The sequence below is a fragment of the Carassius auratus genome, chromosome 17 (assembly GCF_003368295.1).
Source record: "Carassius auratus strain Wakin chromosome 17, ASM336829v1, whole genome shotgun sequence".
Classification (NCBI taxonomy): domain Eukaryota; kingdom Metazoa; phylum Chordata; class Actinopteri; order Cypriniformes; family Cyprinidae; genus Carassius; species Carassius auratus.
This window is the reverse complement of record NC_039259.1, coordinates 8,457,653-8,480,386: the sequence shown is the minus strand read 5'-3', so window position 1 is coordinate 8,480,386 and position 22,734 is coordinate 8,457,653. Positions and strand designations below refer to the sequence as shown.

The window sequence follows — 22,734 nt, the reverse complement described above, 5'->3', positions numbered from 1 at the left end:
CACACACATATACGCACAAAATCTTACAGCATATGCTTTGAAAATCTATCTAAAGCTGAAACATTGCTGTTCTAAGCTGATATTTCATTTTATATAAAACTTGTTTTGCTTGGTTAGTCTGTTAAATGATTTATTACTGTTGCTGTAAAGCTCAGAAAAGCTTCTTCACTTACAGGGAAAATTACCCTGACCTTTACATCATCTCAGAGGGATTTAAACCTCCACTGGCTCTGAGCTGCAGGTCTTTCTTTTCAAGGCAGATTGTGCTAGGACACCACTAGAGGGCAGATTTATTCTCAAATCCTTGTCAATCATGCAGGAGTCCACACATTGGTGCATATTAGAAGTTCCTGTTCTAAGTTGTTTAGCTGGGGAAAATGGCTTGCAGAAAACAACAACATTTAGCAAATTCTATCTGGTGTTACTAGTGGTGCTGCAATTACACATTTCACCTTTTAATATAATCTAAATGTTGGAGGACATTACCAGCTCATCCCTTATATGACATGTAGAGTTATGCTTCTCCTCCGACTGCCAATCCGGAACGAAGCCAAATCGTAAAGACGTAAGATGTCTTTTTTTAGCCGGAGAGTCATTCAGCAGGTCGTTCCTCCAGTAAATTACGGCGGTACTGTGTGCGTTTCAGGTCAGATTAATCGTCTGGCTTTCACAGAGAGTCCCGACAGAGGAGCTCTTAAAAGTTAATGTGTACACATTAGATCAGGCCAGAGCGGTGTACGATCCAGTGCGTCCTCTCAAAGTCATTTTTCCCTTTTTGATATACCTTTAAGTAGTGGTCAACGACTGACGATCTTGGAAAGTGGGGGGGCCGATACAAAGCCGATATAATTTTTCACAAATAAATAAATATTTAATGGAAATATCATTAAATAAGAATTAAACACTGTAACTAACAGGGCACTCATTATTCTGGGAAGTTTGTGTGCATTAGGAATCATATTTTTCAAATAAAGCCAGGGTAACACTAATTTTACTTACAGCACACAGAGAAAATTACATCAATATGATGGTGGGCAAATGCATAATTTGAAATCACATTTTTAAAGTTAAAAGCATTCAATTAACACAGACCAACCGTCACACAGAGAACACGCGATCATGCAGATCTCACCGCTGGATTCGACTAAGTTTTTCATGGTTTGTGAAATTAAATATGCATTAGTCATTTAAAGATATGTTGTAATGATATGAATGTGTATTTGCTTAATGCTGACGGCAAACCAGAAAGTATTTTTAATGTTTGCCTTTCTATTACTAATAATATAAAAGCAAGATTAGCATCAAAAAATATATATTCACATTATATGTATTGAACAATAGTATAATTTCTATATTATTAATGCCATAATTTATTTGTATAATGCTTTTTGTGTCCTTTCCAGAGCAGCTTTACAGAAAATCATGCTGTTATGTCTAAAAGCAATAGTTGAAATAACTTTGTATACAATTTAATAATTTTTTTTTAACTGTTCTATCGGATTATTAGACAGACTTCTATCCATATTAGACAGAACTGTTAACAATGAGAGAGAATGTGAGCACTGTTTACTCAGGCGCTGCTGTTTTTAGCTCCGTCAAAATAAAATTCTGGCATGTCGTCAAATAAAACCCTCAAACACATGGACAGAGCAGAAAAAATTATCGGCTGATGCCGATATTTAAAAAATGCGATATATCGGTTGATCACTACCTTTTAGTCCACCTTCAAGGGAAATTAACTTGTCTGGATTGCCCATGCCCATTTTCCCTATAGCTGTAGTGTTAGAAAAACTGACATCATGATCATTATCACTACACAGTCAAATTAAATTTAAGGCAATTTTAAATAGGTATGCACCGATCCGATACTCAGGATCGGTATCGGCTCCAATACTGAAATTCTACATTGAATATAAAAAAACTGTGCTGGTATCGGATTGGATCAGTATCAGCAGAAACTCAGAAATTATAGGTATCGGATCGTTTCTGAAAAAATGGTATCATTGCATCCCTAATTTAAAATAACTTTAAAATACAGATTGTTCACAATGTATGCGGATGCGACATAAATCACTTTTTCTTTTTTTTTTATGATAACGTGTGATTAATAGCTTGAACTGGAAATTAAATGAAGAAATCAATGCAGAAATTATTCTATAGGTGCATTTTCATGATGAATTGAAGATCTAACATTTTAAGATCATCTGTTTTTGTTTTTCTGTCTTTCTATGCTTTAGCTGTATAAAGGGCGCATCAATGCCACCAGTCATGTGATCCAGCACCCCATGTACGGAGCAGGGCACAAGTTTCGCAAACTGCATCTGCCCATCTCAACCACACTGTCTGAAGTATTGGACCGCGTCTCGGGTATGAGGATATTGTGTTACACTACCATTCTAGAGATTGGGATTTGTAATCTTAAAGAAGTTAAAGTGTTGCTCCACCCCAAAATGAAAATTTTGTCATTAATCATTTACCCCCATGTCGTTCCAAACTCATAAAAGCTCTGATTGTTTTCTGAAAACCTGGAGGCTTGAGACTGTCCCATAGACTGCAGAGTAAATAAGTGTCAATGTCCATAAAAGTTATGAAAAGTTGTCAGAATCAGAATACTCCATCTGCCATCAGAAAATTATTATTTTATTCAGTAATTCTTCAACGGTCTCCTCTGTGTAACTCCATATCACGTGCTGCATATGCTCTTCTGTGTCCTCCGCGCCACAAGAATGCGCGGCTTTATTTCAAATCAAAGCTAAATACACATAGAAACATCACGTCCTTGTGTGGCTGATGACACAGAAGAGCAAATGCAGTACGGTGATAGGGAGTGACAGAGGAGACCGTTGACAGGAATTATTGAATAAAGTCGTTATTTTTGTTTTCTTCGCTTACAAAAAGTCTTCATGTCACTTCATATAACCCAGATCGCACATCTGATTGCAGATGGAGTATTCTGACGATGATTTTTTATACCTTTTATGGACCTTGACACTGTTATTTACTAAGCCTCCAGGTTTTCATCCAAAATATCTTAAATTGTGTTCAAAAGATTAACAGAGCTTTTACAGGTTTGGAATGACAAAATGAGGGTGTTAAGTGATTACTGACAATTTTCATTTTAGGGTGGAGTATCCTTTTAATACTTTTAATCAGCAAAGAGGCATTATGTTAATCGAGAAAGTCATTTATATTGAAAGATTCCTGTTAGAAATAATGCTGTTCATCAAAGTATCCTGAAAAGGTTTTAAACGTTGATGATAATAAGAACTGCAGTAGTCTCTGAGATCTATTAGATCCTGCTTTTGCCACGTCTTCAGACCTTCAAGTTCTGATGCACAAAGCAGGTCTGGATCTACCGTGTGGCATGGCCATCAGCATGTGTTTGTGATGAATGGCTTGTCTCCAGAGACCTTGAGCATGGCAGATATAGTCTTCGTTTTCTCAGAAGACGGCAAAAGTCACATTATATATAGGATGTCCTGTCTCTGAGCAGTTCTCATGCTCACATCGCTTCCACTGATGGAAGACCCACACAGGAAGTGTAGCATGTTGGTATCGCTATGAATTGGTGTGTCTTCTCAGGGATATTACATCTTTACCATTAATAATTCAGATTATCAGTTAAGCTGACATGTACATCGATGCATATGCCTCTAAAGGGAAATGTATTTTTAGATTGATTGAAGAATGCATACACACATGCACACACTGTGAAATAACATTCAAAGATCTTGCATTTTTTTTAGACACGCCCAGCATCACGGCCAAACTGATCAATGAACAGAAAGAGGATAAAGAGAAGAAAAACCATGAGGAAAAAGAAAAGATGAAGGCCGATAATGGTTTTCAAGACAACTACAGTGTTGTTGTTGCCTCAGGTGCTGTTTATCCCCGTTTTTATATATTCCCTTGAAGTTATCAATCTAATCAAATACCTTTTATTTAGTTTCCCCAAGTGGCATCTCTTCTTCATGCTTTGTTTCAGGTCTGAAGTCTCAGTCGAAGAGGGCCTTGTCCACTCCTCCCCGTCCCCCGTCCCGACGAGGGCGAGTCCTCAGTGACAAGCTGGCAGCTTCCTCAGGAGTCGATCCGTCTGCCAAAACCATCAGCGTGCCTGTCTTCCACCTCTGTCACAAACTACTGCCGGGTACAAACACACACTCTTGTTCTGTCACGCGCTCACATTCTGTCCGGTCCTCTCGCCCACTCTGTACTCTTTGCGTTCCCCCTCATCTCCCACCCTTTTCTCTTCCATACAGATTAGGATGAGAGTAAAGGTCACCTCAGTGCCTGTCCCTGTCTGCCTGCCACTTCACCTCACTGCATTTATTCAAAGATGCATAGAGTCTGATGAATGTCAATTTCAAAGCTTCATTCTATCTCTCTGATCTCTCGTTGTCTCATTCTGTCCCATATAAAAAGCCTTTCAGTACTTCAAAAGTGTTTGATTCTTGCTTCACTAATGTCACAAAATAGAAATGGAACAACCAAAGTGAATCTCACTTGTCTCTCATTTGGTAAAAAAAAAAAAAAGGCACATATCTGATTAAAAAAGTGATTTATTAATCAGTTGGAAATGTTGTAATAAACTCTGGTTGGAATTATTTTCTCCCCAGGTCAGCCATTGCCACCGGAGATGACCTTAGCTCAGCTGCTGACACTGCTGTACGAGCGTAAACTTCCTCAGGGATACCGCTCCATTGACCTGACGGTCAAACTGGGGTCAAAGGTCATCTCAGACCCTGGCCTCTCCAAGACCGATTCCTTCAAAAGACTCCGTACCGAGAAAGGTATGCAGATATCTCAAGCATAGACACGTACATAGTTTTCATTAATGTAAATTAGGCTGAAATAAAATAGAAATATTAGTGCTTATAAAACTTAGAAAATTTGAAATGCCTCCTTTGCAAATAACTGAAATATGTAAAAAATTACAAACAAAATTATTAAAAGATGAAAATGTAGCAAGCTAATTCAGAGTATTAATAATATAAAAATAGCATTGGTCACAATATTATGAAATCAGTTCAGTTAGATTTGATGCTGTTTTTCATTTAATTTGATTCCACTTTGACTCTTTTGGGTATGTTACGGATACAATGTCAATTTTTCTTGCCAATGAAAGAAATTCACTCTGCTATTGTTGTAAATTGTACAGGGCTGACTTATTCAAACCAGCAAGTGAAAAACTGTTAGTCTAAAGAACCTGCTCATAAGAATCATTCATTTGGGAATCAGAATAAACACTGTGTGTTTTTGATGCACTAAAAAGAACAGGCTCTTAAGAGCCATTCATTAAGAACTCGGCAGAAAGTGATTTCTTGCCGTTGTTTCGTGATACTCAGTCGGTGTTCCCATCCGAGGTTCTTCTGTAGTTTTAACTTCCCTCTCCTACATATCCCGTTTTCTGGCAGCCTAGGGTAAAATATCCTGATTGGCCTTGTGTGTTTGTGCTTGCGTGTGTGCCCACACATATTCCCCCCTAGTGTCCTGGACCGTCAGATGTCAAACGATTTTGCTTTGCTCTGTCAATGATGTGTTCATGCTCTTTAAGGGATCAAAAAAAGACGCCCCCGTCCTGACAATGACAGCTGCCTCCCCAGCAGATTGCCAATATTCTTGATTGATTCTGCCCTGTTGGAATGAGCAAATGTTCATACACACACATATATACAGAGTTCCTGTTAAAGCTGATGATGTCAGCTCAGGTGAATGTGCTAACACAGACAGAGTTCTGGATGTCACCTGTGACGGGAAAGTGTCCTGCCAGTGTCCTAATCAGGCACGACAAAACGTCAAGAGAGGAATCTGACGACAACCCGTGATAATCTGAGGCTTTTTCCGAATCGGCAATGACAAAAGATATGCAACAATCCAAATCAGTCACTAGGATTTTACATCACTAGCTTTGTTTCCATCCAAAGATGCGAATTGAAATTATGCGCAAAACTGGAAAAACGCATAAAACATTTGCGAATAAAGCACCGTTTCCATCCTCGAATCAAAGATAACGAAATCGTCACTTTCTGATAAACTGGCACTAAATATCTAAGAAAACTAAGAGAAGCCATTGAATATAATAATTTCAATTTGTAATAAATTACTTGCGCTTCAGAGAGAGCAAACGTAAAACAATAAATGCGGTCATTGCCTTTAGAGGTGGATGCCTGCTGTTTGGGAACACAGTCATGTAAGATAGTAATTATACAGAAATATTTTGACAGACTTTTCTCAGGCATTTCAAAATGACCAAAACATATCGATGATGTGAACGAGTTCGGTCCGCTGGTAAATCAGTATAGTGCAAAGTTACATTCTTTTTTCAATGCGCATGGTGGAATTTATTCTGTAAATTTATTTCCATCGTAGTTCATGAAAAATGTTACTTATCAGATAAAAAGTTTATCCAACTCAATTATGCGCATACATTTTTTATGCACACAATTGTTTTTTTGTTGTTTTTGGGGGGAGGGGGAGGGGTTATGTGATAATCCAAAATGCACATAAAAATAGGGGGATTGGTAGTTTCATCCAAAATCCATCTTTCCTTGTATTTTGAAGGAAAATTTAAAAGTTTTACTAGTTAAACAAAAACAGCTTGACAATTGAGCTTGCAATTTCCAGGTTTCCACTGTTATTGTTACATTAGCTGTTACCATTTTAAAATTCTTGTTTTTAAAATGTATAAAAAAATGTTAATACTGGTTTGTATTTCTACAGCTGCACATACATGCAATTAAAACGGTATGTTTTAAATTAGCAGGCCAGAAAATATATAATATGTATAAAATGCATATGTATATATAATGCGCGTGAGATACTTTATATATATTTAATATTTATTTAAATTCACTATTTTTTTCTGGTTCCAACAGTCTGATGTAGTGGCAGTGTAACAGTATTGTGCTTTCATTGAGTACAGAAGTGATTTGACAATGCAAAGTTGCCATGTCGTGCCTTGTCGAGACGCAGGGTATTATACGGGTCTGAACTCTGAGCTCTCAAACTGTTGAATTTTCATCTGGAGCTGAAGATCTGGCACTATTTGTTTACTTCGCTTCACTGGCTTTTCCTGAGCACGCAGCGTTGGTTTGTTTGTTTGGCTCAGTAAGGAGTCTTGGAGCAGCCTGGATTTGAGCAGCCCGTAGAGTCTGGCATCAGAAGTTTTCAGTTTAGTGATGGTGCCTGGGGGACTCACCCCGCCCTCCGGCTAATTGGCCATCTTAGCAGAGTCAAATCACTGTTGGCGTACCCAACTCTGCTTCTTTCCACACACTTTCATCTTGCACCCCTCTGTCGAGGAGCTGAAAGGATGCTCACCGGTCCAGGGCTAATTCTCTCCTCTCTGCCTGGAGTCCATCCATCTCTCTTTGGTGGAAGACACTCCAACCACAGGTGGTGTTCTAAACCATTGCTGCTTGTTTCTCTGACTTGCTATCAACCTGTTGGCAATAAGTTTGTTCATGGACACAGACGCCAGACTTGCAAAGTAGGTTTTCTGAGGCTTTCTGGTCTGTTACAGACTAAGATCAAATATGCCCTACTGATTTCCCTTTGGCAGTTGTGGTGTTAGAGTATTTCACAGCTGCTTTGTTCATCTCTCCAGCAAGAGCTTTTGGCTTCGGGTTTTATATTCATCTGCTGTTTTCCTTGCACTGATCTCAACATCAAATAGACAAAGATGTCTGATTCCCAACCAACTAACTGAAATAACAACAAGAGTTTAAAAGAAAAAAAGACTTGAACTGTCCCCGAAGCTTAAATTCATGAGTAGTCTGTAAATACTTGTTCTTTCTCAGTCTCACACTTGTTCTGTTGTTGTCCTTCAGAACGGGACGGGACTGAGCAGACTAATGTCCTCTGTTGGAGTCCGTTTTTAGATTGTTTTTAAAGAAGACTCTTATCTTCAACAACGGTGCATTTATTTAATCAAAAATACAGTAAAGCAGTATGTTTTGAAATATTAAGATTCAAGAAAACTTTTTTTGTATTTTAATAAAGTGAAAAAAAAATATTCCTGTGATGGCAAAGTTGAATTTCTCCAGCCATTATTCCATTCTTCAGTGTCACATGACATTAATATGCTAATTCAGTGCTCAATAATAATTTATTTCTTAAAAATAAAATGAAATAACTCAAAGCTTTCAAAGGATAATGTAGTATTTGATGTTTACTAAGAATTGTAGTAGGAGCTTTTAAGCATTAAACCCTTTTTGTTTTATTTTCGGCTGTATTTGGGTCTCTGTAAAGAAATGTAATTGTCTTAACTTGAGAAATTACGTCAGCCGTAAACTGTAAAGCAGGTTTGCGTTTGAGTGTGGATTCATTTCAATTCGGAGTGTACACAAATATTTAACAGCCCATATTTCCTGTGACTTTCTCTTCATTCTCTCGCTCTGATCCTCAATCTCAGTAAAGAAAAAAACTGATTTACAGGAAAAATCTGATTTATGAGAACAGATATGAGCTCTTGTGCAGTACTGCTCTGTTGGACGTCATGGTTTATGATGTGAACAATTGAGACCACTTTATTTACAGCTAGACGTTTTAAGATTTTATTGACGACAGATTGAATGATGCGTTTCCTTTCTGCTCTTTTCCTGTAGATCACTGTGAGATGCTAAGCGGCTGTCCGGATGATGAACCAATGACCCCGGGTGACGAAGGTTTGGATGCTGCAGTAGATGACACCCTTTTAGAGACCAACCCTATCCAGTCCCCCTTGCAGGTTTTCGCAGGTATAGGCGGCTTGGCGCTCATCGCAGAGAGACTTCCCATGCTGTACCCCGATGTTATCCAGCAGGTCAGTATATCTGCAAGCTTGCTCTCTTTACAAAATCAAATCGTCCCACATAGGTCATTGTTTAAAATATATATTTCTCTCCATTTCTGCTTCATAAGCCTTTACGCGCTCGCCCGGTGACAGTGAACTCGGGTTAGTCAGCATTTCTGTTCATTTGCGTGCCCTCTGAGTCCATTTGTCCGGATCGTTCTGTGCAGGTCAGTGCCCCAGTGGTGCCGTCCACTACACAGGAGAAGCCAAAGGACAGCGATCAGTTTGAGTGGGTCACCATCGAGCAGTCTGGAGAGCTTGTTTACGAGGCGCCCGAGACCATCGCGGCTGAGCCTCCGCCCATCAAATCCTCCGTTCAGACCATGTCGCCTATCCCTGCACATTCACTGGCGGCGTTTGGCCTGTTTCTGCGGCTGCCGGGATATGCTGAGGTTCTGCTAAAGGAGAGGAAACATGCGCAGTGTCTGCTCAGACTGGTGCTGGGCGTCACAGACGATGGAGAAGGAAGTAAGTACCACTTAAGTACAAGAAGCACCACTTTTGAATTTGTTTACAATTTAGCAATCAATTTTGTTTATATAAAGTGAATCCAGGTTTTTTTTGGCAATATCATTGACTAATTCATATTCACTGTGTTGTTCATGCATCCATTAGCCCTGTCTGTGTGTTTGAGAGAGAGATTATTGATTGAAACAGATCAGACTGATGTGGAATGCTGTTTTTTTGATTCCCTCATCAGCAACCCCTGCATATCTGTGTCAACCGCTTAAGTCATTGTCCCAGACACCTTTAGACTCTTCTCTCATATTAAACAGGCTGTTACTAAAAGATAAAGTGTGTGGAGTGTGTATGATGCATATTTCAGCACCAGAATATTAGCACCATCCGTTTTTTTTTTCCTTTGTACACATAGATCCCGCATGCGCATTGACTTGGTTATGCACTAATCAGTTGTTCCACAAGGTGGCAACACTGGCTCAGATTGACACTGGCTGACAACCTGAACAACAATATCGGAGACTAACAACAAAAGATGCACTTGTGTGAGAAGGTTATGAGATTGCAAGACTGCAAAGATGTTTTTATCAGTCATAACTTTTGCGCAGACACTGGACAAAGATGAAGTGTTCTAAAGATCATGTGTTGACGGTCTTTATTTGCATACACCTCAGATGAACTATACTTTGAAAGTCTACATGTACCACTACATGTGCATGCATTAAAAAAAAAAAAAAAAGAATACTTGCACTTGTACAGTGTTGTTCAAAATTTTTTTTGTTTTTTTTTTCTATAATTTTTAAACGAAGTCCCTTATGGTCACCAAGGCTGCATTTGTTTGATCAAAAAATACAGTAAAATTTAGTAATATTAAAATATTATTGTAATTTACAGTTACAATCTATTTAAAAATAATGTATTCCTGTGATGGCGAAGCTGAATTTATAGCAGCCATTACTCTGTCAGACAAGTGAAGCGGCTCAAATAGAACTACTGCATATATGCAGAACTGATCCATTACTCTATTATCCATCATAAATCCTATCATAACCACTTCTACTATTTCAAACAAACCTTTAGCTGAGAATCAAACTTCTGTAATGGCCGTTATACCCTACAGACAGATACACACTGCCCTACAGGAAGCATTGATTGGGTTACTGTGTGGTTGCTTCATCGATTGGTTTAATTGAGCCTGGATTGGCTGTCCACTGTGTATTTCTGTCAGTCTGGAATGTTGATTGGTCATCTGATTTCTTGATGTATTGGTGGGCTGAATAAGTTTGTTATTGAGTCCTAGAGAAAATGAGATTTTGATTGTTTAAATCAGGTTTTTCTCATCTAGAGACTCTTCCCATTCTCTCCATCTGTCTTTCTTTTTCAAGGTCACATCCTGCAGTCTCCCTCTGCTAATGTTCTGCCCACGTTGCCCTTTCACGTGCTCCGGTCTTTGTTCAGCTCAACTCCCCTTACCACGGATGACGGGCTGCTGTTGAGGCGTATGGCTCTTGAGATCGGTGCGATCCACCTCATCCTGGCCTGCCTATCTGCCCTCAGCCATCACGCTCCCAGAGTGCCCAACGGCAGTGCCAACTCCAGTGAGGTCAGTGTTAACCCACACACCGAATATGTGACATTTGGTCCACAACAATCATCTTTCTTGTGACAACCATGAGAACAGTAGAATGTAACCACGCAAATTTACATATCAAAGTATTCGATTGTCACACAGTCGACTAAAGATTGTATGAACTACACTTGTGCACAGATTTAAATGAATCTGAAGAAGAATTTAAGGAGTTAGTTTACCCAAAAATAAAATTTCTGTCATTAATTACTCACCCTCATGTCGTTCCAAAGCCATAAGAACTTCATTCATTCTCTGAAAACAAAAATTTTATAATTCTATATGTTCCTTGTGTTAGTAACAGACCACAATAAAGTAATTACTTGTATATAATATTCCTCTTATTCTTCATGAAAGTGAAAATACTAATGCCTGATTTGTGAGCGAGTCGTTCTTTTGAGTTAAATATTTTCATTGATTCAGTTCACATAACCAGTCTGAATAATTCATTCACAACCTGACTGATCGGTTTCAATGATCCAGACTAAAATTATAAGTGGACTTCAGGGGAAAATATAATGATAAAAAAAGGTATGTAACGGCTGTGTTCTGATCATTCGTGAGTGTGTGCAGGGGAAGGAAAAGACACTCCTATAAAGACCTTAATGGAGATGTTTCTCAGACTGAGATATGTCATTTTATTAATGACTGTGATAGCCACTCTTTACAGACTGCTGAAGGGCTCTTTATTCAGAGCCCTTGACTTAATGAGAGGTGTGTGTGTGTGTGTGTGTGTGTAACTCATTCAGGTGTAGTGTACAGTAGTTCTAAAACTGAAGGTATAGAGAGGAGCTGGACAGCTCTTTTAGTCATTACATGATTATGGGCATTTTCACGCAGCTGAAATGAAAGCGTCTTCACAAAGGACAACTGCAGCACAATCCTAATGAGAAAATAATGAAGAAAAACGACCATCATCATCAGACCCCCAATACCAAAGCAATGACTTTCATCAAAATCAATATTCAGCCCTCACAGACAGGTTTTATTAAAATCTATTTTTTAAATTCCTGTGTTTAAAGTGGAAAAAAAGCATGTAATGATACTCTGTGCAGGGTGGTGTGTCTGTGTGTGGATTTATAGTTTGATGAGGGGTGGGTTCAGGGCTCAGGATTTGAACAGTGGCCAGTGGTCTGTCAGAATCATAATGGGCGTCCTTGGGGCAGCAGAAGTATTGGCAGAGCAAATATTAAACCCGCTCGCTCTCAGCCGAAGAAGAGCACTGCGGTCAGTGCATATTTATTCTGCGCTCTCTTTCACTCTCCTATTTGTCCGTCCTTCAGTATTTTCACTATCAAGATACTCAGTTGTGATACTCAAGCTGGTTTGAGTCCAGCCTGCAACCATTCCTCTGTTTTCTTCCATGCTCCCTCCAATAAATATCAAATGTTCTTAAGTAAATTACACAAGATGGGATTATGGGAAATGCACCACTCTTCTTTTTACCGTGCTACTAGCCTATTATTCAGCTGATGCACAGCTTCTGACCTCATTGTTTTCCCCTCATAATGTTGTGACATGCTGTCTGTCTTTAAAGCAAGCAGTAAATTTCAGCAGGGCGTCACGTCTGGAACAATCAATGTCAAAAAGCAGAGTGACAAAGTGTGTGTGGAACACAAAGTCTAGAAACTGCGTCTTCCTTTCCTGTCTTTCAATCTCTTTCATTTGGAAGTAGCTTAAAGGATTTTTTTTTTATTATAATTATTTACTACTTTTATTTAGCACAGATGTTTTACATTGATCAAAACTGACAGTAAAGACATTTGTAGTTACAAAAAATTATATTTCAAATAAATACCGTTCTTTTGATTTAAAAAAAAAAAAGAAAGAAAAGAAAAGGGAATCCTGAAAAAGAATTTAGCAGCACTGCTGTTTTCAACCTAATCAATCAAATCAGCATATTAGAATGATTTCTGAAAGATTGTGATACTTAAGTTTGGGATAATGGCTGTTAAAAATTCTGTTTGCCATAACAGAAATAAATTACATTTTAAAATATATTAAAGCACAAACTGTCAAATTGTAATACTGTTTCATAATATTTCTATTTTAACTTAGATTTTTTATTAAAGAAATGCAGCCGTACTGAGCATAGCAGACTTGAAGAGCGAAGAACGATTGGGGAAAATGTTAGCAAATCAGTTCATTAGCATGTTAGCGAGTCTTAAAGATACAGTAGCATGAACTTCCAGTTTAATTCTTGCTCTCATGGCCTTTCAGTTTTCATGTACAACTAAACTGTGGTAGTCAGAAAAAGTGTTAAAGGGTTATAGTAGACTCCATAGTGAAATCTCCAGTTGAGTTTGTGTTTGTGCTGCAGCCCCAGGTCTCCAGTGGACATGTCGGTGGAACCACAGAGGAACAGCAGCTGTACTGGGCCAAAGGAACCGGCTTTGGCACGGGCTCCACTGCGTCAGGCTGGGATGTTGAGCAGGCTTTGACCAAACAGCGTCTGGAGGAGGAGCACGTTACCTGCCTCTTACAGGTGTGTGTTCATCGAAATAATACAAATGAGATTCAGAGTATACATCAGTTTGGTTGTGTGATGGTACATTCTGTGTCTCTATCAGGTTTTGGCAAGCTATATCAACCCATCAGGCTGCGTGGGATCTGGCGAGACCCTCTCAGGAGAGGTCAGAGGTCACAGCAGCTCACTGCTGCCATCTGTCCTGCAGGAATTGCTCAGCCAGTCCTGTCTCATCCCCGCGATGTCATCATACTTGCGCAATGACTCAGGTAGGACTCGTGCCGCTCGTGGGATGTGCTCTGTGCTTTCCTGTTTGCAAAATGAAAATGAACACAACTTTTAAGGTGGTTAAAGAGATTATGCAGTGTATCATTTGCATGTGTGCCTGAGGAAAAAAAGAAATGTTCCACATTCCACCTTGTGCCTCTTTGTGTATGGAGACAGCAGGTGGAGCCCCTGTCTCTTCTGAGTGTCTCTCTCTCTCTCTCTGTCAAACATGTTTTTGTTCTCAGGTTTGAAAGGTATAATTCACCCATTTGCGACATAATAATGTGAAGAAGAATAACAAAAAAGAATGACCAAAGCATCATTGAAGTATTCGTATAACTCTATACACAATATTCCAAAACTCCTAAAGCCATATTATAGCCTTGTCTGAGAAGCAGACTGAAACTTACGTTGCTCAGTCACTTTACTTTGCATGTTTGTGAGAGAAGTAGCAATGTTTGATTTCTTACAGAGTAGAAGAATGCCATTGAATAATGGTCTGTTTATCACGTTAAAGTCTTGAATACACTACATGATTATGTCTCAATTTCCAGTCTCAATAAATCAAGACTATTTGCCCAAATTTTGATCTGGTCTGCAGATTTTAAGCAGTCAGAGTTGACAGATTTCAGAAAAAATTCATTTTGACTTTATAATACCTTGAATATTGAACATGGGTCCTACCGACCACAATTACAAATCTTTTTAATGGAGTTTTCTAATGGAAAAGACTGACCAGTTTATTGTTTAAAAAAATAGTAGAATGTAGGGTTTAAGAAGAATTTTCAGAAGTCAAAATATTCCCCATAGTATCTCAATTAATACGAACTAATATTTGTTTTGTATTAATAGCCATTAAAGAACTGCTTTGCTGGTTTAAAGAACAAGAAAGTGGTTAATTGTTTGCGTGTGTGCGTGTGCGTGCGTGCGTGCGTGCGTGCGTGTCTGTGTGTGTGCTCTGTGAGTGTTTATTTCTCTCTGGCTTAATTAAATAAGCGCCGATAAAACGATGAGTGTAGTAATTAGCTCCAGATATCAGCTGGAAGTTTCAACCCTACATTGGCATAGTGTGTGTGACTCAAATCAACGAAAACAACAACACACACACACACAAATGTTCTCTCTTAACACACTCAACCAACAGGGGGAGCAGCAGTTGGTCAATCTCATGAACAACTGAGCCAATAAAACACACCCACACACCATCTTAAAGAGTGTGTGTGTGTGTGTTTTGTGCCCTGATATCCTTAGCTGTCTCTGTGGCAGTGAAACAGGAAATGAGCGTCTCCGATCACCCCTGCTGTAATAACACCCCATCCAGCTGATGAACAGGAGGGAGAAGAGATGAGAAGAGATGGACTACTGCTTCCAAAAAGCATTAAGAAACAGCCAAGGGGCAAATAACAGAGAGTACAAGATTACAGTGTTGAGTACTTTGTGTAGACAGCCACGAGCACTTTTTTTTCATTGAGGAAGTGAGGTCTGTTCTGGCTCACACAGGTGACAACAGTCTGTCCAACTCTCATTGTCTCTCGCTCCCCATCCGGCACGTTCATTTAATACCTTCTCTCAAAGATTATTATGCTCCTTCCTTTCTCTCCCCCCAGAGGGGTTGTCAAACCTGCTGCTTCTCTCGACTCCATCAGCTCTTCTGTATATTTTTATGTAACCTTCTGGCAATAATGTTGATGAATATTACCATTTATTTTTTTTTTTTTTGCATTTGATTTATATGAATATTCTGAGGGTAGAATTGGATAGTACTATGATACATCGGAGGAGAGGTTGTTGTGAGGTGCTGGGAGTGTGTGAAATTGAACCTGTACACTTTGGTTTGGAACTAGACAGCAAAAATAGCAATAGGAACTATTTAAGAAAACAGCATTTAATAAAATGCATCTTTCAGGAGACAAAGGAGAAATGAGCAGTCTCTGTCAACTATGCAAAGGTGATTGAAATTTTTTTTTATAATAATAATAAATTAAAAAATAAATTATATATATATAATGACCTTTTCCAGAATCTAACACTCACTTAAATGTAATATTTAACACTAATAATTTAATAACATTGGTAAACATAGTATTTTTTTTCTGCTGACTTTGATTTTACTAATTGACTTTCATTGTATGGGTCCAAATTCATCCTGTACTTTCTAATGTTGTAATGTCTAATTTTTTTTTTTTTAATTGATTAGTGTTTTTCATTTTTAATCTAAATAAACTAGTATAGCATTCAAAAATTGTCTCCGGCCGTAAAATGCAAACTTCAGCTAAAATCTTACTGTTGGTACAGTACATTCCTATTATGTATCCATTCATTTAAAAATGCTAGCTAAGAAATCATCACTGTTTAGCATTATTTTTATGTTCAAAAGATCAAGCGTTTGTTTCAATGTGGGTCTGTAGGACATGCAGTTGCTCACTATGTTGTGTTTATTTCCGTTTACTTCTTAGTCCCTTGAAAGCTGTTTTCATTACAGGGATCTCACACTCGCCTACACACGGCACCCCTGACATATGCTGTAAAGCGTGTGTTTGAAACAGTGCTGACGTGGTGCAGTCATTAAGTAGGGCAGGTTTTAGAGGTGCTAGAGTCTTTTCCCTGAGTGTAAACAGAAATTATCACTGTGTTCTCTACATCTCTTCTCCCACCCCTTCAGTATGGCTCTCTGTTCTCTCCATCTCTTTATTTATCTAGTGGTCTGCACATGGAGACGTTTTACACATTTAGGTAGGCACTTTAATTATGCCATTATCGTTTTAGCTAAATCCGAAAGAGCTGTTGATTATACCCTTTGCAGAAAAGGCAGTCCCAGAATGCATTGAGATGCACCCCAAAAAAAAATGGATGGTGGGCGATTGAATTATGCTTATTAGAATTTGTTTGAGTTGTAACCTGTGTAGAAGTCAATGAAACATCATGATGGTAAGGATGCTATTTATGTGGGGCGAGAAGCAGTTTACTGGGGTTTGGAACAGCTCCTGTATGAAAGGTGGTGAAGGTAATGTTTTGTGTTTAGTCTGTGTGTCTCTGTGTTGATATATTGGCCTGTGAAGAGCAGATATAAGAATAAAGCAGTGATTCATATGTCTTTGACCATCGTGTCACGTGTAAACCTCACGTGGGCGGCTTACACAGGACTGTTGACCCCAGGAAACACGCACATCCCCCTGCATTACGCCTGCAAGCTCTATCTGATCTGAATCATAATTTCCTTATTCATATGTGTGTGTCAGGAGGCCATGTCCATCAAAATGCTGGAAGTGCGTTATTTATATTACTCTGAGGTTTGATTAAGCTCTTAGGATTGGCGAAGATGGCTATACTGGGTGCTTCTTGCAGGTGTAAAGGGTTACATTTAATCTTGAGAGAGGGTTTACACAGATTTTAGACTTGTTATAAGGTCTCTTCTCTATGGGTGTTTACATGTAGCCTACATTTATAATTAAGCAACAGCAGGTTTTTTTGTGGTCTTTATCTCTTTGTCCAATGCATAATTCAATATTTAAAGAGGTGAATACATGTCACATCAATCTTTTGGTGCAAAAGGCAATCGTAGTCTGATTAATTTGAAAAACAGAATGGTACAATTTCAGTCAGTCATTTATATGACAAAAAGGCTAATAATTGAGTGAAAATGACCTTTTAAACTGTATGCAAACACAATCTAATTACTTGTTTAGATGGTTTAAATGAATCTGAGAGCCGGTGTGAAGTGTTCACACTGATCTGAGTGCAGGTAGAGAGGTTTCCCTCTGGTCTGAGAGCTAGTTTACACAGAGGCGTTGTAGTGGGGATTTGTTTTTGATGATAAGCCCTGCAGGTACATGCTGATTTACAGCGTAGGACTTTATTACAGCAGTGCCCTGTGGCTTTGGAATTTATTGAGGGACCTGAGACTAAGCGTAAAGCCCTGCTAACATTTCCGCAGGCAGATATTTTGGAGCACATTTCAGCGTGACGTATCGGAACACTCAGATAGAGGGCAAACACACTCACACAGAGAAACAACCCTTTTTTTGGCCAAAAAAATCACATTTTCAGGCTTGTTGGTGTTGGTTGGTGTGTGTGAGTTGGAGGCTGTTTAGAGTACATTCACATGCATCAGCCATTTCTAACACTCACTATCACATGTGACAGGAAACTGACCTCTGCATACTCAAAGGGCTTAAAAACACCTTCATAACCACTGGGAAAGATAGATGAAAATATCGAAGCTTAGTAACCATCTCTGCAGCAACCTCCTCCTCCCTTAATAATAAACTGTTTGTTATTTTACCTGACAGTATTTATGGTGCGTTGAGCTCTACTAACACTCAAAAACCCAAATGCATGACTCACACCCAAAGACGTGCAGGACAGCACATACGTGATTGGTCAACTCTAGTCTTGTTGAAACAAGACCATCCGATACACCCAAAGCATTTTTCTCACACATGCATGCCAATCACAACATCCCAATCCATAGAATATCATTTTATTGATTAGATCCCCTATGGCACAGTACATCTAGTATGTATTCATGTATTGATACAAAAGCGTTTTCCATTGCACCGAAACAACGTGTCTGACACTGCACTCAAATCAGACAGAAAACACGCACGCACACTCATATTTGTCTGTTTATCTTCCCGCCACCAGTCAGAAAGGAGGAGGAACTGTAGTGAAAAAGTGTCCAAATGTCACCGAACTGCCTGTTCCCACAAGCTCCAGCTTTTCGAACCTGCAGATGGGTCCCGGAGTGTCTCATTCTCTCTTTTGTTCTCAATAGAAAAATATTTCAGAATTCCAATTTTTCCTTTTTATTGCATGAATCTTTCTATTGGTGGATTAAGTGCTGAAGGAGTCATTCGGTCAGCCTGTGAAGTTCTTGTGACCAATAGGTTCTTTCTGCGTACGTGTCTTTGCAATTGAAGACAGGCAGTGCTCGATGTAATTCCCACCACCGGGGAAACTCAAGGTCCCTTGTCTCATGACCACGTCCTGCAAGAGCACAAATCCAAGAATCGCTCTCAGTGTGTCCTGAAATCGGTGTTAAACAGGCATCCATCACATTGAGATTTATATATATATACGTAAAGGGTCAGAGCTCAAGAGCAAATGTCACTTCCTGGGCGGCCAAGTGTCATCTTCCAAATTCTTCTCTGTGAGGTGTCAACCCTTCTGTCATATCTTTGCCCCTCACCTCCACCTGCTCTCACCCCACGTGGATCCTTCTCACAGAGTAGTGTAGATGTAAACAAACACGATGACGAAGAGGTTCAAAAAGGTGCCAATGATTCCCAGCAGGGCCAAGATGGACTCCTCTTGTTCCTCTTTACCCTCTTGCGCCCGAACCTCCTCTATACTGACTGTGGTTGTCCCCATTCTGACCCCCCCGCCTCTGTCTCCAGGGTGCTTATCTGTGGAGAAACAGGAAAGCAGAATGAGACAAACAATCGACAAGACATGAAAGCCTCTTTTTGGCAGCCACCAGAAGCGCTCATCCAGAGGCCAGACTAAACAGTCGGTTGAGCGGTACGGAGGGTGACATTTCCCTCTCTGCTGATGGCCCAGCTGTGAGTGTGGCATAATGAACACAAAAGAGGATGTCTCCCTCCCCACCTCCGTGATGGATTTCCCCCTCAGAAAATTATATTTCCCGCGGAGCTGCTACAACAGGGCGACTCTCGGCAGCTGAGATGATTTACTGTACGTTTAAACCTTCTCACTTGCTGTTCGCTTCTGCTACGCACACTAAATGATTTCTCTTTTTTTCATCCCGTCATGGTTTATGGAGCCACATTTGTTGGAGCAGACGTGGAAGTATATACATCCAGGTTCCTACAGCTAGGTACAAGAACATCAACCTCAATAAGCAGCCTGGGGCCAAACGTACAGCTCCGCAAAGTGGACAAGAAAACAGTAGGACAGGAACAGGAAAATAGAGAATGTATAGCTAGAAAACAGGGAGTCTTACCCTACGGCGTGGGAGATCCTGGGGGAGATCCAGCATGCTGTGGGCTCATCACAGGAGAGGCATATTTGGGCTTGCGGCAACATGAGGGCCAGCTGACCAACCGTCTGACTTCCCCATTACCGTAAATGAGGAGAAAAGAGAAATTGAGAGGTGGAGAGAGAAAAAGGAGGAAGAGCAAGTCTACAACAGCATCTCCTTGAGCCGTGTGCGTTACGCAGACAACAATCTCAGTCCCCAACGTCCCTCCCCTTCGCTCTCGCTCTTTCTCCCTCTCCCTCTGGCTTTCTCTCGCTCTTTCTGTGTCAGTATTCCAGTCTCCGTATGTATCACCAGCCCTTCCTTTTGTCCACGCTCATTCAGATATTTTTTTAAGCTTCTCTCCGTTGTTTATTTTTTTTTATTCTTTGCTTGAATGCCTTACACCTTTCATTCAAGAGATGCTTGGAGAAATCTGCTTCCCCCCTCCCTCTTTCGTGTTCTCTCGCTCTCTCCTTTTACTTAAAAAAAAATCACTCTTCAGCTCGGTCTCCCCTCCTTTCTCTCCCCTTCCTCTTGCTGTCACACACTCTCATTCTGTGCTCTGTCACTCTTGCCTATCCAACCCTTTTAGCATCTGAAATTCGGGACTTCTCTGCGTTGGTACCAAATACCGGCCCCTACCTTCTCTCCTTCGCCTCCTCTGCAATTTCTTTCCCTTCTTCTTTTGCGCTTCTTTTTTTCCGTGGGTGTAGAAGAGCTACAGATGCGCGCAAACTCCTCTGGAGGTTCGGCAGATCGTCGACCTGAGGCTGCGAGCACCCCACCCTGCCGGTCTCTGTCCGTTGCCGATGGCAGTCGTGTGGTTATAGGTCCCGTCTTGGAGCCTGAAAGCGGCGTGCATTGCATAACCAAGCAGAGCGACTGGTAACCGCGGAAACAGAGCGAGCGAGGGAGAACGGGAGGGTGGGCGGCGAGGAGGCTCACACGTCAAATGTCTTTATTGCCAAGAACAATGTAGAGCTACTCAGAGAAGAGGAGAAGGATCCTAATGGAGAGGGGGTGTGGGATTGTGGGCCCTAATATATATGTGGGATTTGATAATCACATATTTTGGATTATTTATCCAGTTTTGTCATTTTCAGAAAGTGTACTCTTATGGAAGAATACCAAGACAATGAAAGCCTATATGCATACACATTTTGTGTCTGTTTTTATTGGTAGTGATAGTATAGGCAGGATATGATAAGACATTAGGGCTAAAAGAATAGGAAATGTTGCGAGCTGGATATGAACTTGTGATGGCTACTTAAACACTAATTCTTAATGTTTTTAGAACTTGTCTGCTAACCTATAGTCCAATGCAAAAAATGTTTTTGTTTGTTTTTGTTTTTTTAAAGAGGAAGTACAGCAGTTTCCTCAAACTATGTTGATTTTACACAATCCTTGAAACAAAATAAATTAACTTAAGTAACACTTCTTATTTTGTCATATTGCACTGTCCATTTTTACCTTTTCATAAAGTATAAACAAATTAAGAACAAGTTGGAAAAAAAAACTACCAGTTTGGTAAAAGTACAAAAAAGTAAATTCAAGGTGTTATCTAACAATAAGTCTTAATATTTTATGCATTATTGGTAAGATTTAAGGATTTCTACATACTTCTACTGTGAAACATCAGCGTGCTGACGACATACAGTGCCATTGCGCTACGAACGTCCCGACTTCAAATCCCGACCCAAGGACCATGTCTGATCCTGCCCCCTTCTCTTTCCCACTTTGCCTTCTGTTAGTTCTAATATCTCCTATCATAATAAAGAAAAAAAGTGTCATTATTGTTAAGAAGATAAAAGAGCATCTTTCATAGGACAGTTTAGAAAAAAAATCACATTGACATGTAAAATTAAGTTTGTCCATGAACTTTTGTTTCATGGGCCCCTCACAGTAAATAAATGTTTTTTAAGTGGTCCTTAATGCTGACAGCTTTGGAGCTGAAGTGTGAAAAATGCCATCTGTTTTCTTGTAATCCTCGTCTACAGCGTCTACTTGAAACTCAAATGCAAGCTACCGTGAACACCGTGCACTGACTCACTCTGACCCTTGAGGAGTATGATTCTTGTTTCCTTACTCACCATCACTGGAAATGAAATACAACACAACCTCCCCTCCTCCTCCTTGTGTACTTCTGACGTGTGTGTTAATAAACCATCAACCTCATTGTCCACATTAACATTTGAATGGACGGAGGCAGAATAGAGGATCTGTATACACTCCTTCCCTGCCAAAACCAGTAAAATAAAATCGATCAATGTTATGTGCTACATAAATAAGTTGGTTTACTTCTAGCAGCCCTCGGACCTCAGCAAAGCCAGTTCAATTCTTTACTCTTTCAATCTGAAAGAATCCTGACCCCTGGTCAGGCACACAGTTACAGGAGGTCAATTAAAGGTTTTACCTTTAGGCATTAGGAGCAAAACTGAGTTGTCTGAGAAAATGTGGTTGACTATAGAATCTTGAAACATCATGTGAAAACCAGTTTACTTCTGTAATGTTATTTATGTGAGGGAAGATGATATTCAAAGAGGAAAAACTTGGAAGATTAAAACTTTGTTTTTGTCATTGGGAATTGATTGAATCTTGAAAAGTGGGCACTTCAAAGCAAACAGGAGCCAAGTGGCTGAAGAGCAGGAGCTGCACTATAATTTTTTAATCTTTGTATTGACTCTTAAACCAATTTCTTGGAACCTAAGGTTTTTTAAAGCAGTTGATCTTGAATTAGAGAATTAGACTCTCATATTTTTGGGCATAGACTATGCCCACATTTTTCTATAAAGTGGCCAGCAGAACAACTGTATTTATTTAAATTTTTTAAAATGCATGTTCTTAGGCCATAAGTGTTAATAAATCAGGTCATAAATGATACATCTCTGCTGTAGAACTTCATTGTCAGTGTTTCATCCTGATGCTTCCAGAGGGGCTGTGTGTGTCATTGACACATTTTTGGATCCAAGATTCCATAACCAAAAATGAATGATTATGAACTATTTCCTTCATTAATCTTCATCGTAATTATCAGAGAGCATATCTCATGTCAGAAAAAACACCACCCCCCACAAATCTTTTGTTCGCTCTCCATAGCTCTC

The 22,734-nt window shown here is 39.6% G+C and overlaps 1 protein-coding gene and 1 long non-coding RNA gene across 8 annotated transcripts in view; one reads left to right on the top strand and one right to left on the bottom strand.

Moving 5' to 3' along the window:
- The window catches only part of birc6 (baculoviral IAP repeat containing 6), an 89,015-nt gene that overhangs the window by 40,544 nt on the left and 25,737 nt on the right, over positions 1-22,734 (top strand). For all 7 annotated transcript variants that reach the window (XM_026285579.1, XM_026285577.1, XM_026285576.1 and 4 more), the window contains exons 57-65: positions 2,238-2,367; positions 3,747-3,878; positions 3,986-4,147; positions 4,617-4,790; positions 8,607-8,803; positions 9,001-9,301; positions 10,678-10,895; positions 13,240-13,404; positions 13,490-13,655. In XM_026285579.1, coding sequence (XP_026141364.1) covers positions 2,238-2,367; positions 3,747-3,878; positions 3,986-4,147; positions 4,617-4,790; positions 8,607-8,803; positions 9,001-9,301; positions 10,678-10,895; positions 13,240-13,404; positions 13,490-13,655 — 1,645 coding nt within the window. The remainder of the gene's footprint in view (positions 1-2,237; positions 2,368-3,746; positions 3,879-3,985; positions 4,148-4,616; positions 4,791-8,606; positions 8,804-9,000; positions 9,302-10,677; positions 10,896-13,239; positions 13,405-13,489; positions 13,656-22,734) is intronic.
- LOC113117141 (uncharacterized) lies at positions 15,366-20,268 on the bottom strand. The gene is made up of 2 exons (XR_003294130.1): positions 19,616-20,268; positions 15,366-19,058 (listed from the first exon to the last, which is right to left on the bottom strand). It is a non-coding gene; the product is annotated as an uncharacterized LOC113117141 (long non-coding RNA).